General features: G+C 28.9%; 4 protein-coding genes across 13 annotated transcripts; 2 read left to right on the top strand and 2 right to left on the bottom strand.

Annotated features, from left to right (window-relative positions):
• Positions 1 to 38: 38 nt before the first annotated feature.
• Positions 39 to 4,706, top strand: LOC100875982 (uncharacterized). 6 transcript variants are annotated; one of them, XM_012290475.2, is made up of 12 exons: positions 39 to 172; positions 1,178 to 1,366; positions 1,432 to 1,490; positions 1,571 to 1,754; positions 1,834 to 2,006; positions 2,083 to 2,181; positions 2,252 to 2,785; positions 2,854 to 3,413; positions 3,757 to 3,885; positions 3,942 to 4,019; positions 4,092 to 4,196; positions 4,256 to 4,706. In XM_012290475.2, the coding sequence occupies exons 2-12, from the start codon at positions 1,196 to 1,198 to the stop codon at positions 4,654 to 4,656; spliced, it is 2,493 nt and encodes an 830-aa protein (XP_012145865.2). In that variant the 5' UTR covers positions 39 to 172; positions 1,178 to 1,195; the 3' UTR covers positions 4,657 to 4,706. The 6 variants fall into 6 exon arrangements, with proteins under 6 accessions (XP_012145865.2, XP_076397678.1, XP_012145864.2 ...); XM_076541563.1 differs by lacking the exon at positions 39 to 172 and adding an exon at positions 305 to 462 and having other exon boundaries at positions 3,757 to 3,846; XM_012290474.2 differs by lacking the exon at positions 39 to 172 and adding an exon at positions 306 to 462.
• Positions 4,448 to 6,969, bottom strand: LOC100883004 (zinc finger protein 217). Of its 4 annotated transcripts, XM_012290469.2 has the most exons (5): positions 6,708 to 6,969; positions 6,434 to 6,578; positions 6,216 to 6,365; positions 5,951 to 6,118; positions 4,448 to 5,857 (listed from the first exon to the last, which is right to left on the bottom strand). In XM_012290469.2, the coding sequence occupies exons 2-5, from the start codon at positions 6,566 to 6,568 to the stop codon at positions 5,147 to 5,149; spliced, it is 1,164 nt and encodes a 387-aa protein (XP_012145859.1). In that variant the 5' UTR covers positions 6,569 to 6,578; positions 6,708 to 6,969; the 3' UTR covers positions 4,448 to 5,146. The 4 variants fall into 4 exon arrangements, with proteins under 4 accessions (XP_012145859.1, XP_003705525.1, XP_012145861.1 ...); XM_003705477.3 differs by having other exon boundaries at positions 6,434 to 6,968; XM_012290471.2 differs by lacking the exon at positions 6,434 to 6,578 and having other exon boundaries at positions 6,216 to 6,316; positions 6,708 to 6,966.
• Positions 6,970 to 7,602: 633 nt separating this feature from the next.
• LOC100875871 (CUE domain-containing protein 1) lies at positions 7,603 to 14,252 on the bottom strand. Of its 2 annotated transcripts, none has more exons than XM_003705499.3 (5): positions 13,996 to 14,252; positions 13,720 to 13,891; positions 13,212 to 13,587; positions 13,041 to 13,139; positions 7,603 to 12,969 (listed from the first exon to the last, which is right to left on the bottom strand). In XM_003705499.3, exons 1-5 carry the CDS (start codon positions 14,046 to 14,048, stop codon positions 12,833 to 12,835), a joined length of 837 nt encoding a protein of 278 aa, XP_003705547.3. In that variant the 5' UTR covers positions 14,049 to 14,252; the 3' UTR covers positions 7,603 to 12,832. The 2 variants fall into 2 exon arrangements, with proteins under 2 accessions (XP_003705547.3, XP_012145856.2); XM_012290466.2 differs by having other exon boundaries at positions 13,720 to 13,931; positions 13,996 to 14,246.
• Positions 8,193 to 11,495, top strand: SWIP (strumpellin and WASH-interacting protein). Its single transcript, XM_003705476.3, has one exon. The coding sequence runs from the start codon at positions 8,193 to 8,195 to the stop codon at positions 11,454 to 11,456; it is 3,264 nt and encodes a 1,087-aa protein (XP_003705524.2). The 3' UTR covers positions 11,457 to 11,495.
• Positions 14,253 to 14,303: the final 51 nt, after the last annotated feature.

Here is a 14,303-nt window from a genome sequence, read left to right on the forward strand (position 1 = left end):
TGTATCGGTATATTAATTGTGCACCATGTATATGAAGTGATAGTGGACTAACACATTGCGGGAAAAGGATCGTATCTATTTAGCTGCGCCACTATGGAGCGTAGTGTTTTTGGCGGGAAAGCAGCGAAAAAGCAGCCGTTACGAAACAAGGCACCAGGACAAAACTGATAAGGTTTTAACTCAACCTATACATTTATATTTCACATCTAAATTATAAAAATCTTTGAAAAATTATGTAGAGTGATTAAGGTACCCCATTTTACTGAAACTTGCACTTTACTGAGGTTAAAATCGCGGCACATGCGCGAAAAAACACAATCAATATCTCGTCAGTGGGTGGGGAATCTTTTGAGCTTATGTTAGTCAAGCTGCGTGAAAGTGATGCGACCCTAAATATGTACGTCATAGCATATGAATTGTTCTCAATTTATTGTATATAAACACGTCTATGAGAATAAAAAGGTAAAAAAGAAATTTTTCAGTATGCCTGAGTCGTGCATTTACAGATATATTTTATAAAGTGCGTTCCCTAGTTTTGTGAAAACGATTTTTTATGGAACCAACCGTGTTATTCGATACTACAGGTCAGAAAACGTATTTTCCATTGTTCAGCTGAAAGAAGTGTTTTGAAATACAATTGTAATTAATAATTTTTAATCAAAGATAAGAAAGACTTAATCTTTGAACAATTAAAAACTAACTTTAATTTACAAATATCTTCAGGTAACAATAGATATACTATAAAATAATAATCAGCTTCCCATGTATTGTTATATGTATATTAAATAATAGTTTTAAACAAATAAATATATTGTATGATAAATTGTGCATCCACATTCTTTCATTTGATTTATTACATTTTATATATTTTCATTTCCAAAAATTCTGTTTATTATTGATATTTATATAATTTTTGTATGTGTCATCTGAATTGTATACAATAATATATTTTATGATGAATAATAATTAAAAATGTATAATGAACTTTGTGAAGAATGTTTGACAAATTAAAAGGTAATAGTGGAAATCATTTAAGATGTAAAGTTTAAATTAATGTGGTGATACAACAGTGCAAGTTGTTATCTTCATTAGTTAAGTTTATTGGATTTTAAAATTTGTTCAGTGTTTCAAATTCAGGTGAATATTTTATTATGATAAAAATTTATTTATATTGTAGATAAAATAATCATACTAAATGGAGAAAGTCAACAAGAGACCAGAATTGCTTCAACCCAGTAAATCAAAGAACATAATTCATAACTTAATGTTCAGAGATTTTGGATTTCATATATCACATAAAACTGGCACGCGTGAATTAGAATTAATAGCTGAAAGGCATCTAATTCTAAAGGATCACAAGGAATTGGTAAATACAGAATAGTTATAAATCAAAGTAAAGTAATTAGAATTATTAAATTTATTTTCTTATAGCAATGTGATTTGCCTGGAATCCCCAGATCAACCTTTATGATGGCTTTTAGTCCTGATGGGTAAAAATTAAAATAGATATCATGTTGAATATTGCCATTAAAAGTTGAATCTGTTAGACATAAAAGATTATAAATTTTAGAACTAAAATGGCATCGATACATGGTAATCATAATGTCTATATTTCTGAAATTGCAACTGGGAAAAATATTGAAATTCTTTCTGGTCATCCACGTACTCCATGGTGCATAGCATTTCATCCCTCTTCTAGTCAAATACTAGCTTCTGGCTGCCTTGGTGGTCAAGTTCGTGTTTGGAATTTAAATGTCAGTATTTACATGAATAACAATTAATTTTTAAATGGCATTTTTCAATGTAATTGTAACTTATATCTTCCTTACATAGGGTGGTAATAAAGTATGGAATTCAAAAAATATGAGCTGCATATCATCCCTTGCCTTTCATCCAACTGCAGAGATACTTGTTATAGCATTATGTAATGAAATACATTTTTGGGATTGGAATCAATCAAAACCATTTGCAGTAGTAACTACCAAAACGGAAAGGGAAAGTGTAAGGTAAATTTTGACAATTTACTTAAAAGTTTTATATATTTTTAACTAATTTGTAATAATATTTTGCAATATGTTTCAGATATGTGGCTTTTGACAGTTTAGGGGAAAAATTAATAACAGGTATTAAAAACATTCAATACCAGGAAAACAGCCAAGAACAGGGCAGCAATGTAGGAAGGTACATATAATAATCATTTAACTCATTACACGTTTTCTGCTACATTGTAATATGAATGACAAAATTTTAGATCTGCAAGTGTTTCAAGGTCCCGAATACGACATAGCCTACGTGCATTTTTAGGTAGTGGCCAAAGTAATTATCTTCGAAATTCGAGTAATCATAAAAGTGAATCCTCTAGAACCAATGCCACCGAGCCTGTACAAACTAATCCATCAACAAATAATCTACTTAATACTGTCACTGTAGAGAATCATAATAAAGATTTTGTACAAATTAGTAATTCAAAAAGTAATTGCGAAAATGTAGATAAAACAAATTCTAATTCAAATGCAGAAACTAATAATACTGTTTTGAAGTATAATATTAATAATGAAACTATAAACAATAAATTACTAGACAATAAAAAATCTGACGAAAGTTATCTTCATAATACTGAAATGTCTATTGTAAATAGCAGTAGCTTAGAACAATTAGAAAGAAAAAGCGAAGAGGAGAATGTAAGACCACAATTATTACCTCTTCAAAGTTCAGAATCTAAAGAAATTTTAAAAGTTCATCAGCAAATCGAATTACTTCATCGTTACATTGATATTGCTTTGTGGTAAGTTATGATTTAGACTATTAAAAATTACGGTTTTCAAGTGATATGTCTTATTTTTATTATTTTAGGACCCGGGAAAGCTTCCGTCAGATTAGGCCATTAAATGCATTTATTTCTACAGACAAAAAGATTAATGACGAAAAAGCTATAGAACTAAATGTTAATGATAGTGATACCTCATTAAAATCTATTTCAAATATTCCTTCAAATTCTCAAAATGAAACAGTTAGAAACTATGAACAACTTTTAGGAACTTACAAAAAAGAAGACAGTAATATTGATCAAAAAATTGACACTCAATGTCAACCATCTACTTCAAAAGGATTTACAGGTTTTAAAAATAATTGTAATGGAAATTGTACGAAATCAGTCGTTACTAATGGTAGCGAAACCAAAGAAAACGTGAAATGTGTACCTCATTTGCAAACAAATAATTCATTACAATCATGTGATAGTTTATGCGACATTTTAGTGAAAAAAGTGCAGCAGTTCACTGGAAGCAGAAATGCTCATTCCACATTATCAGATAATAATAATACTGATACAAACTTAACTTTTTCTACTAGTACAGTGGGTAGAGTTGAACCATGCTTACCTAATATTTCTAACTTCATCGATAACATATCTGGTAATTCCACACCAAGAACATCTCAAATATTAAGAGTCAAGTCTGGGGACCGAATACTTCAAGTCCTTGTTTGTCTTATGTTGTTTTGGACAGGAGAAACAAATACAATAGATATTTGGTTTCCAAAAATGTGTAAAATGCGATTTCTCTTTGCCAGGATCCTGAAGTCAAGAAGTAAAATATTTAGAAGAAATTTTTCACAACCCATTTTTCTAAGATTTCTGTCCCAGACTTGATCCTTATATGCAAGTAAAAAATATTATTCAACCCAGGATCAAACAAATAGTAAATCATAATAATGGTTTATTTTCTAATTCAACAAATTCGTCCTGTTCTTGCTTAGATTCCAATTCTGAAACCTCTGAATCAAGGATGGGAATTCTACACTCTCGTTGGTTTGGATGTAATAATACTTCCAAATTCGGGATTAGAGGTATACATGGAAATAATGAATTAAATATGATACAGAAAGGTATGCTATGATAATGAGGGAGTATCGCCAGTAAGGTAAAACATTTTATTTTCTAGGAACAATCTCAAATCATGCGAGTTACCGTGTACAAGCATGGGATTTTTCTACTGGCGAAATGCCTGACATTACAAATTGTAAATACTTTATATTTATTCTCTTCATATAATTATTTTATAACTTGTTAATAAAGTGCTTGTATATTGTAGCCGAAAAAAATATTGTTGTCCCTGAATGTCACATTTTTAATGATGGTAGTATAGACATTTCTTCGGATGGAAAATTATTAGCAACAAATTTCAATACTATGTTAGGTAAATAATTTAAAAATAATATGCATATAAACATGTCAGTTTACTCTGTTAATTCGTAGATTTTTTAGGAATATACAGTTTAGAATGGGAAACATTGGGAAAAAGAATGTATTCGACAAAAAGATGCAAGCCCTCGCTTTCTGTATCAATTTCACCAACACAACAACACCTTTTAGTTGGTTTGCCAGGAAGTATTCAGATCTATAGACTTGTAAATGAAGAATTTCAAAATGATTGGAAAACATACAGTATTCTTTGGCATCCCAGAGATTTAATTATGACTGATTTACACATTAAACATTTAAGAAAGAACGGTACTATGGTAATTGATAGGGAATTATTACACAATGATCATGAAATGAGAGTTTATAAAGCTATAAATTGCACCAGATGGGCGCCGCAACCTGGACAAGGATTAGTTTATGCCACAAGCACTGGACAATTAAATATTCTTTATTAATGTATTTATGATATTATGATACTAAAATAAACATTGACTCCTGTGGATTAGCATAATTGTTTTATTAAATAAAAGTATGTAAGAAAAAAAAGTTTGTTACGTACTATCAATAAAAAGATATAAAAACATTATTGCTTCATATAAATAATTTTAAACTTTCATAAATTTGTAAAAAAACATATGTGAAATCAATAAATTTATAATATTTCATTATTATGTATAATTTAAACAATTAAATTACTTGAAAATGATTGCATGTTATTGTTAATGTGTACTTAACATTGTATAAGTTCTATTTTATATCTTTACAAGATTTTATATATTTTAATAAAATATTGAAAAGAGTATATATACATAGTATTTAGTAACTTACCAATATAGAGATCATAGAACTTTATGATTATAAATATGTGGATTATTCGTTTGTAAGTATTAGAGAAAAATAACATTATTAGAAATAAGCAGTTAATACTTAATTGGGTTCAGGAAATTATCCATCATCATATAACAAACTATTTAGTAGTTCAGGAGTTTCTGGTTGTTTCAAACAAAGAGATAATTTATCTTGTAAATTTGTAGGATATTTATTTTGTTCTAAATGGCCAAGATCACGATCCAGTATTGTCTCAATTTCTTCATCAATATACAAAGAATTCTCATACATTTTTGTAGCATACGAACTACTTTGTTCTGTAGAATTTATCGTTTCATTTATTGTGTTTTGTAACTCAATTTCGGACATATTTATTGTATGAAAATTATTTAATTCAGTAGGTACATCACAGCCAACAATCTGATTATCAAACTGGGTCTGTCTTCTTATCTCTGTTAATGAGCTAGATATTTGATGATATTTTACCTGATGTACTTTTAAATTTCCTGTTTGTGAAAATGTTTTTAAACAAAATGTACAGTGATAAGGTCTTTCTCCTGTATGACATCGTGAATGCCTCTGTAACTTATATTTTGTCACAAATTGTTTACCACATTCTGAACAAACAAATGAATTGTCTGCTGCTTGTAAATTTTGATTGTTAACAGATTGTTCCATATCCATGTGAAAACTTATCATGTGAGATTTTAATGACACTTTATAACGGAATGACTGATGACAATTGGCGCATCGAAATTGCTTTTTACCTTCATGTCTCTCTTTATGTTTCATTAATATTTCTTGTTGATTGAATGACATTTTACAGATCTAAAAATGTTATGTATTAAAGCCAATATAGTTTCTTATTGTAATCTAAACTAATAATTATTGTACAACAATAATAATAATTGTGCTACCAACATTGCAAACGAAAGGTCGTTGTCCAGTATGAATACGTTTATGCCTGATTAAATGAGCCTGGCATCTAAAGCTTTTAGCGCATATTGGACATATATTTTTTCTTATTCCTTCTTTACTTAAAGTATTTTTTGGTATTGTATCATTTACTTTCAACTGACATAACATATCCTAAAAAGTAAATTATTTTGAAATTTACTTAGACTGAATATGCTTAATATGTCATTCAAAATGAAATAGGTATAAACAGTTAGAAGGTATATCATACTTCTGCAAAATCAATTTCTAAAGATGGAGCAGTCAGCTGTTTTTGCACATTTGCTACCATCAAGTAGAACTCATCAAATATATAAATTTTTTGTTCGCAATCTAGACAAACATATTTAGAAAATGCATCGGAATTAGAAATATTTATTACCTGGAATAAGAGAATATTATAAATATTGCTGGAAAGATATGAATTTTGCAATTCACTGAAATTTATACCTCCTTAGAGAAGTACTTATTTATAATTGACATTAATACAGTTCCTTTAACTTTGTCGGCAAATAAATCTGTGCCTTGTTGTTTTTCTTTGCCACAAAGACGACATAATTTTATGTTTGTTTTATGCAACATCATTGTCTTGTCGCTATACATATACAACTTCAGTCAATTTTAACAAAATCAATAAAGTTACAATGCAAAGATTTTATATATTCTTTAGATTTTCAATAACAAGTGTAATAAAACACTTTTATTGTTAGTTTAAAAACCTTACATGCATTTCGTATGTAATTGCAGTTAGTGTTTCTTTTTCAGACTTATTTATATGTGTCTATTATTAATAAATTCCATTAGTTAATACAGTATGCATATTAACTTGTTTTTGGCTACTTTATGCACATTATATACTATTTTCTAGTATGTATTATCCCAACAGTAATTCTAAACAAAAGAAGTAATGAACATTAAAAACTGTACAAACTATAAATTCACAAAAATATTTAGCGTTTGTGAAGCTCAAATGAGCTCTGAAAGTTTCCCCACCATCTTGTGCTGCCTCTCCATGATTCGTTGTTATTCTATCGGTCATATTTATAGTGAACAAAAATATATGGACAAATAAAGAAAGTAATGATATGGAAAGATATATTAAATAGAAGATCACAGAGTGTAAGCACATTCATATGCATCGTATAAGCTTTCTTTTGACAAGTATTATATAGGGGAAGAAATCACCCAACATTTATCTTTGATTTTGAGAAATAAGATATTATACATATATTAGTATTATATTTAGACTATTATTTGTTAATAGTAGTCTGTGTACGATTTTTCATTGACTACGTTTCCATCGAGGGTTCAAATCGGGTCAGAGTCGGGTTAGAGTCGGGTTGGGGTGAACGCTTTTACGGTGGAAACACCAAAGGTTTAGTTGAACTCTACCCTACAAAATTTTAGGGTAGTGTTCAATTGGGTTCGGTGAAAACGACAAGAGTCGAGTTCGTGTTGCCAACATAACAAATCCAAATTGCATTGTGTATCACGTGTTGTATTAATCGGTGTAGAAGAGGTTATTATTACTTTTTGTCGGTGATCTTGTAATCTGAGAAATAATTTTTGTATGTTATTTTGATATTGTAAAATTAATATTGCTCTCCTTTACATGTCAGAATATGGTAGTTGACTTTGTGCAGTTGGTAATGTTCAACCCTGCCGCAACTCCAACCCGCTACTCAAACCCGACTCTAACCCGACTCTGACCCGATTTGAACCCTCGATGGAAACGTAGTCATTGAACGATGGTTTCAAGAGTGAATTGAAAGTAATTGAAATTTATCGAGAAAGTGCAGTAACAACGATTTATAAAATTCCCTAGAAATTTGGAAACATGTATCATACTGACAGATTTGTTATGAACTTTATTTATATAAGTATTATTTAAACTTTGGTTAATTTTGTATTTTTGGAAAAATTCAAATACATTAAAAAAGGTGTTAATATATTAATTTTAAAATAAGATTATTTATCAACTATTTGTAAATCCAATTTCTAATATTGTGCATTTATCAATATGCTGGAAGTAGCACAATAATTTGACTTAAAATATTACAGATATTACTCATTGAAGGTACTATTAAACAAGTATTAAGGAACATGATACGAATTTAGTAATTATATTTTGTATATTATTTCATTCGCTAATGAAATCAGCATTTTGAGATATAGTCTGATTAATGTTACACAAATAAACGGCCTAACAATGATAGAATCTTCTGCGTGGAACTCAAGAAAGGATGAAACCATATACAAAGCAGCTGGTGCAATACATTTACGAAAGTATGGAGAATTTTTGGATAACTTAGCAGAAAAGACATGGAAAAAGGATTCCACATTGGAATATTTTATGGAAGGTCCTCTTCGACTTATATATAAACCCATTGAAGATATTAGTCTTATGTGTTTAATAGAAATGGAAAATAAATTTCTATCAAAATTGCTTGCTGCTGTTGCTGGGACATGCAGAGAAATTAGACTTCTAGAAATGGAAGCTAAAACTTTTTATAAAAAGTTATTTACTCATGGTGAAAGAGACATTGAGGATAATCAGTATAATATTACATCTCTTCTGTCTGATTTGCAAGATCTATTTGTCTTTGTAAACAGAATATGGACAGTGGCACGTTTAACTACTGAACAATTATCTAGTCTATCAAGCGATACTAATGATGTTTATTTACCTGTATTAATAGAACATTTCATCAATCTGTTTGTAATTGTTTTAACATTAGATGAAATTGTTGAATCTCAACCATCATTATTGGAGCAATGGAAAAAGTATAGAATACAAGTACGTTCTGTTATGCATAATCCATTGCAATTTGGCATCAGTGAATCAAAGCTTCATACATTTGATAAGTTGCTAAAAGATTTACAAGAACAGTTATTGAAGAAAGTTTTATTTATTAAAACAGTTGAACATTTAATGGATGTAAGCAAAGGACCTGTGATGAGCGAACAAATTACTAGCTATTTGAAAAACTTAATGTCAGATATAGAAAATAAATCTAATGATAACATGGCATTGAACAAAAATTGGATTAGGGTAAACATTGGCATTGTTGTAGTAATAAAATTATTTGGCACGTGTGATAAAAGATTAATTAAACGAGTGCTTGAGAATAATAAAAAGTTTTATGCTGTAACTTTGATTGGAAATGTTATGTGGATTCCAAGCAAATTTTTAAGTGATTTCTTACCAAAGGAAATTGGAAATGTGATTAGTTCACAAGTGGGTGAAAAGATATTGTCTGTAAGGACACAAAAACTATCTCAGACTGTGAACAATTTGATTCATAGAGCAGTAACATGGTGCATTGAAATGCAAAATCTTCTTATAAAGACTGGTCCTCAGGTTTCAGATTTGTTGATTGGTCAAAAACAGTCCTTACTTTTAGATTTAGTTAATCTGCTATCTCAAATTAAAGAAATCATATCTTTTATAATGAATATGCATGCAACTCTTATTAAACCTATGAATCGTAATACTGTCCAGTTAATATGTAGACTAATAGAAGTACAAAAATCTTTGCAAACTATATTTTACATGTTGGGACCAGTAATAGTGCAATCACAAAGCCAAGTAGTACAGTATTTGAGTTATTATATTTTAACTATATTAGAAACTGCAAGAAGAAGTTTAACTCAAAAAGATAAAGGCTACAGTAAAGAAAAATTAGATGCATTATCATTGGTAGGTTTAAGTATGAGATTATTGAATGGACCAGCCAGTGCAGATAGAAGATTAATAATCAGATGTGCTCTAGCATGTGCTAGTCAATTAACAGATACTTTTAAAGAAGAAGATATGATTAAATTAAGATTTTTATTAGATAATTATGATACTATCGCCGAATTGCATAATATTATTTCTGAATTCTGTGATTATTCTATATTAATGCATCATCAAAACATAATTCCGGCTTATTTTTCTTCTGTTACAGACAGTAATTTAAGCATAAATCATATCGTTCATTTGTTTAATGCATTTAACAGTACTATCAGTGAACAAGAAGGATTAGATTTAAAGAAGAAAAGAATCATACAATTAAAAGAAATGTTAACTAAAAATATATTGGAACCTGTTTGTCATGAAATTGAAACGAATTTAAGACTTCATGTTCATGCACATTTAAAGTTGGATTCTACTAATCCATTTAATATTGGAGCAAAAGATGGTGGGAGAGTAGTACGATCATTGCCATTACCTCTGGCTAGCAGTATGATATATGCCAAACGATTTGTTGAACATTACCTTGATGACATGTTTTATAATCTTACAACAGTAGCATTACACGACTGGAAAACATATAGAATGATGCATGCCCTTGCCTATTATAAACTAAATCTTGATACTGTACAAAATCATTTACCTACACAAACTTTGGAACAAGGCTTAGATGCTTTAGAAATTATGAGGAATATTCACGTATTTGTTTCAAAGTACCTATATAATTTAAATACACAAACTTTCATTGAACATACAAGTAATAATAAACATTTAAATACCATTGGAATTAGACACATAGCAAATTCTATTAGAACACATGGAACTGGTATTATGAGTACAACAGTTAACTTTGTATATCAATTTCTTCGCATAAAGCTACATACATTTTCACAATTTCTTTTTGATGAACACATTAAATCGCGATTAATGAGGGACATTAGATTTATTAAAATTCAGAGAGAAAATGGAGCAACACCTTATACATATGAAAGAGCAGAAAAATTTCAAAAAGGAATCAGAAAATTGGGTATGATGCCTGATGGTTTAAGTTATTTGGACCAGTTTCGACAGTTGGTAACTCAAATTGGAAATGCATTAGGATATGTACGATTAATTAGGTCTGGTGGATTACATGCAAGTTCCAATGCCATTTCATTCTTGCCAGATATTAACTCATCTGTACCATTTGAATTGATGTGTAAAAATTTAAAGTATAGTACAACCACTCAAGCTGCAGCAAAATGTTTAGAAAATGATATTGCAAATTTGGTTCGCAATTTTACAGAGGGTATACAGTATTTCAAACTTCTTGTTGATGTATTTGCTTCTGCTTTTCGAAGTACAGAATCCCACCATCTACAACAATTTTATGCTATTATACCTCCATTAACGTTAAGTTTCGTAGATAACTCAATATCAAATAAAGAAAAAATGTTTAAGAAAAACCAAACAGGTGCAGCTTTTACTGACGATGGTTTTGCAATGGGAATTGCATATATAAATGCCCTTTTAAATCAGTCATCAGAATTGGATAGTCTGCATTGGTTCAAAACAGTTGAACAGCATATAAATGCTGAAAAACAGGCTGCAGAAAATAAAACTGATCACGGGGATGAAAAATTACAACAAACCAGGGCATTAACTTTGAAACGTTTAGCAGAAAGAAGTGCTGAATTTCAATTATTGTATTATAGCTTATCAGGAGCTAGAGTATTTTTTAAACAGTCCGATACGTAACACTTCAGAATAAAAAATATAATAAAATGCAATGTTAAATTGTTTGTCGATTTTAAGTTTGTTAAGATTGTTAAATATTTTTGTTTCATACTTTTAGTTACTGCTGTATAATGTATGATACTATTGTATGTTTTATAAAAAATAGTTTTGTAATATTTCATATACTATAAATTTTATTTTATTTTCGTAAACCTTTCATAACTTGTATTATATATTACAATAATGAGAAAATAAAAATATACATTAATACGTTGAACAAAGTTTGATTTATCAGACACTAAAAACTATATGGTTTATTTTTACATCAGTATATTTGAGTTTAGTATTTTTTAATTCATTCTCATATTTGTAGGATATATCGTCATATTTAATTATGTTCGTTCACATAACTTCTACGCCAACGTTATAATGCAACGCTTGATATTTATTATTAAATAAGTCATGGCTAGATAAACAGACTAGAATTCATTACACTTATACCTCTAAATAGGTATTTTTGGGAAATGTATTTATAAATTCGAAAATATTATTATTGCTATAACAATAATGTTAGATTTCCCAATATAAAACAAAGTCTACTTTTATACCAATCAATTCTGAATTATAGAATCATTTTTAAATTAAACATATCATAATTTCCTCAATGTATTTTTTGATTTTAATAGTTTCATTGTATCTATCATTGTATAATTAATGCAGTACTCGTAAGTATTGTTTATTTTATACTTTAACAACATTTACTATGAATTACAAATGTCATGTTTTAAATAAAAATAAGTTGTGAAAAGCTTCTGTCAAAAAACAGTTATAAATTTCGTAAAGTAAAATCAACATTTCACTATGTATAAATAATATAAATTAACAGTAATATACCATTCATAAAAATTTAAATAAAATGTATGTTCTTATGATTAAAAGACAATTTTATCATCAAGATTTCACATATACCAATTTTAACAATATGACAGTAGCAATTATTGTACTGCTGCTTTATAGAATGTGTTCTTATTTATAATATATTATTAAAATACGAAATATTTTATAATTTTATATTTTTTTCTTTTTTTTTTAAAATAATATCTAGTAGTATTATTCACATATGCTGCTTTTTGATCTTTCTAAGCTTTTGAGTAGAGTTATTTAAACAACCCAGTAAGTACTGATGTATTAATCATTGTTCAGGACATAAACTTTGCTACTTTTAGCTTATTGTTAAACAATCTGTATAGGTAAAACTATTTCCATCTAAATTTTTTTCGTAAATTTCCATTTAGTTATTAATGTGGATATGCTTTTCTTACTTTTGGACGACACATCATTATAAGTATCAATTAGTGAAGTTTTTTGTGAATAAAATAAGGAAATTGATCAAATGTCTAAGGTTGAGATCTAGATGATTCCTCAGGATCCAATAAATCATCGCAAGAAGCTGTTGGAGGTAATAATTGTCTACCTCCACGTTTTTTACTGCGTGTGAACACTTTAGTAAGTTGTGCAAACTTACGTCGGGACACTAAAATGTAAGCACAAACATAATTATGAATTTTATAATAGAATTATCATAAAATGTATACATTTATATACCTTTTCCCATATTCTTTAGTCTTTCTTTAAAAAGATCTTCATCATCGTGGCCAACTTGACCACTGCACTTTTCAAGGTTTGTTCCTTGTATTTTTGTGTCTGTAATAATTATAATTTCTTTCAATACACATATTTCTTAAGTTGAATGGATTGTAATAACAAATTACTAACCATTTTCTAAGGTTGACAGAAAATCTTCATTCCAACGTAGTTCAGCCATAAATTCTTCATTCTGAAGAAACATAGCAATTCTTTCATCTTCTAACATAGAATTATCTTGTAAATATGATGAATCCAAGCTATCTTCTGGAACTTGTTGAGAAAGTCTAAGGAATGTATCTGGTAATGGTCCTAACATAGCAGGTTGCCATTTACGTATACTTTTTATTGATATATTTGAATCTATTGGTGGCAATTTTGAGGTACTCGGTGACTTTTCACTTTGTTCTAATTCGCTTCTAATTTTTTCATTTTCATTGTCGGTACTCATAGTTAGTAACTGATCAATTGTCGTATCAACAGCTCCTTGATTAGATCTTAATACAGCCTAAAACATTTGTTTCAACATCAACATATATTGAATTGAATGATATTACATGTCATGCAGAATATATAGTTTATACAAAATGTTTTATATATTTATATTATATAACACAAAATTTTCATTCAATAATTTTACCTCGATCACATCATCATCCATTTGTGGAAACATATTTTTAAAATCAGCCATTGCTTGATAAAATTCTAAAGTAGTTTGCTGTTGCTGTTGCTGCTGTTGTTGCTGTTGCTGCTGCTGCTGCTGCTGTTGCTGCTGTTGTTGTTGTTGCTCCATGGCAGAAGCCATTGTGTAACTATTATAGAATTATTAATGTGTCTCAAACACTGAGTGAGCTATAATTATAAAATACTTAAAATGTTATTGCAAACTTTACAGCTTTATGTTATTTAATCTTACCTTATCGAATCAGTAACTTTCAAGTATTTTAAAAACGTGAATAAGACTGTCATCCATGACCAACGATGTCGGTTTTTAATTATTGTATTAATTTCATTTTAGTTATTTTATATAAATAAATTACATCTTATATCATGTTTCTTTTAATTGAATTATTTACGATACATTCGTGCACATTACTAAAATTTTTAATCAAACAATACCAAACCGTTCCCCACAGAGGAAGACTGTTAACTGTCAAATGCTGTCAAACTTTGTTGAGGCTTTTCTCGTTTTCAGAAAACGAACTCATTATATACCTTAGGGTG

The sequence above is a fragment of the Megachile rotundata genome, chromosome 16, assembly GCF_050947335.1.
Source record: "Megachile rotundata isolate GNS110a chromosome 16, iyMegRotu1, whole genome shotgun sequence".
Taxonomy (NCBI): domain Eukaryota; kingdom Metazoa; phylum Arthropoda; class Insecta; order Hymenoptera; family Megachilidae; genus Megachile; species Megachile rotundata.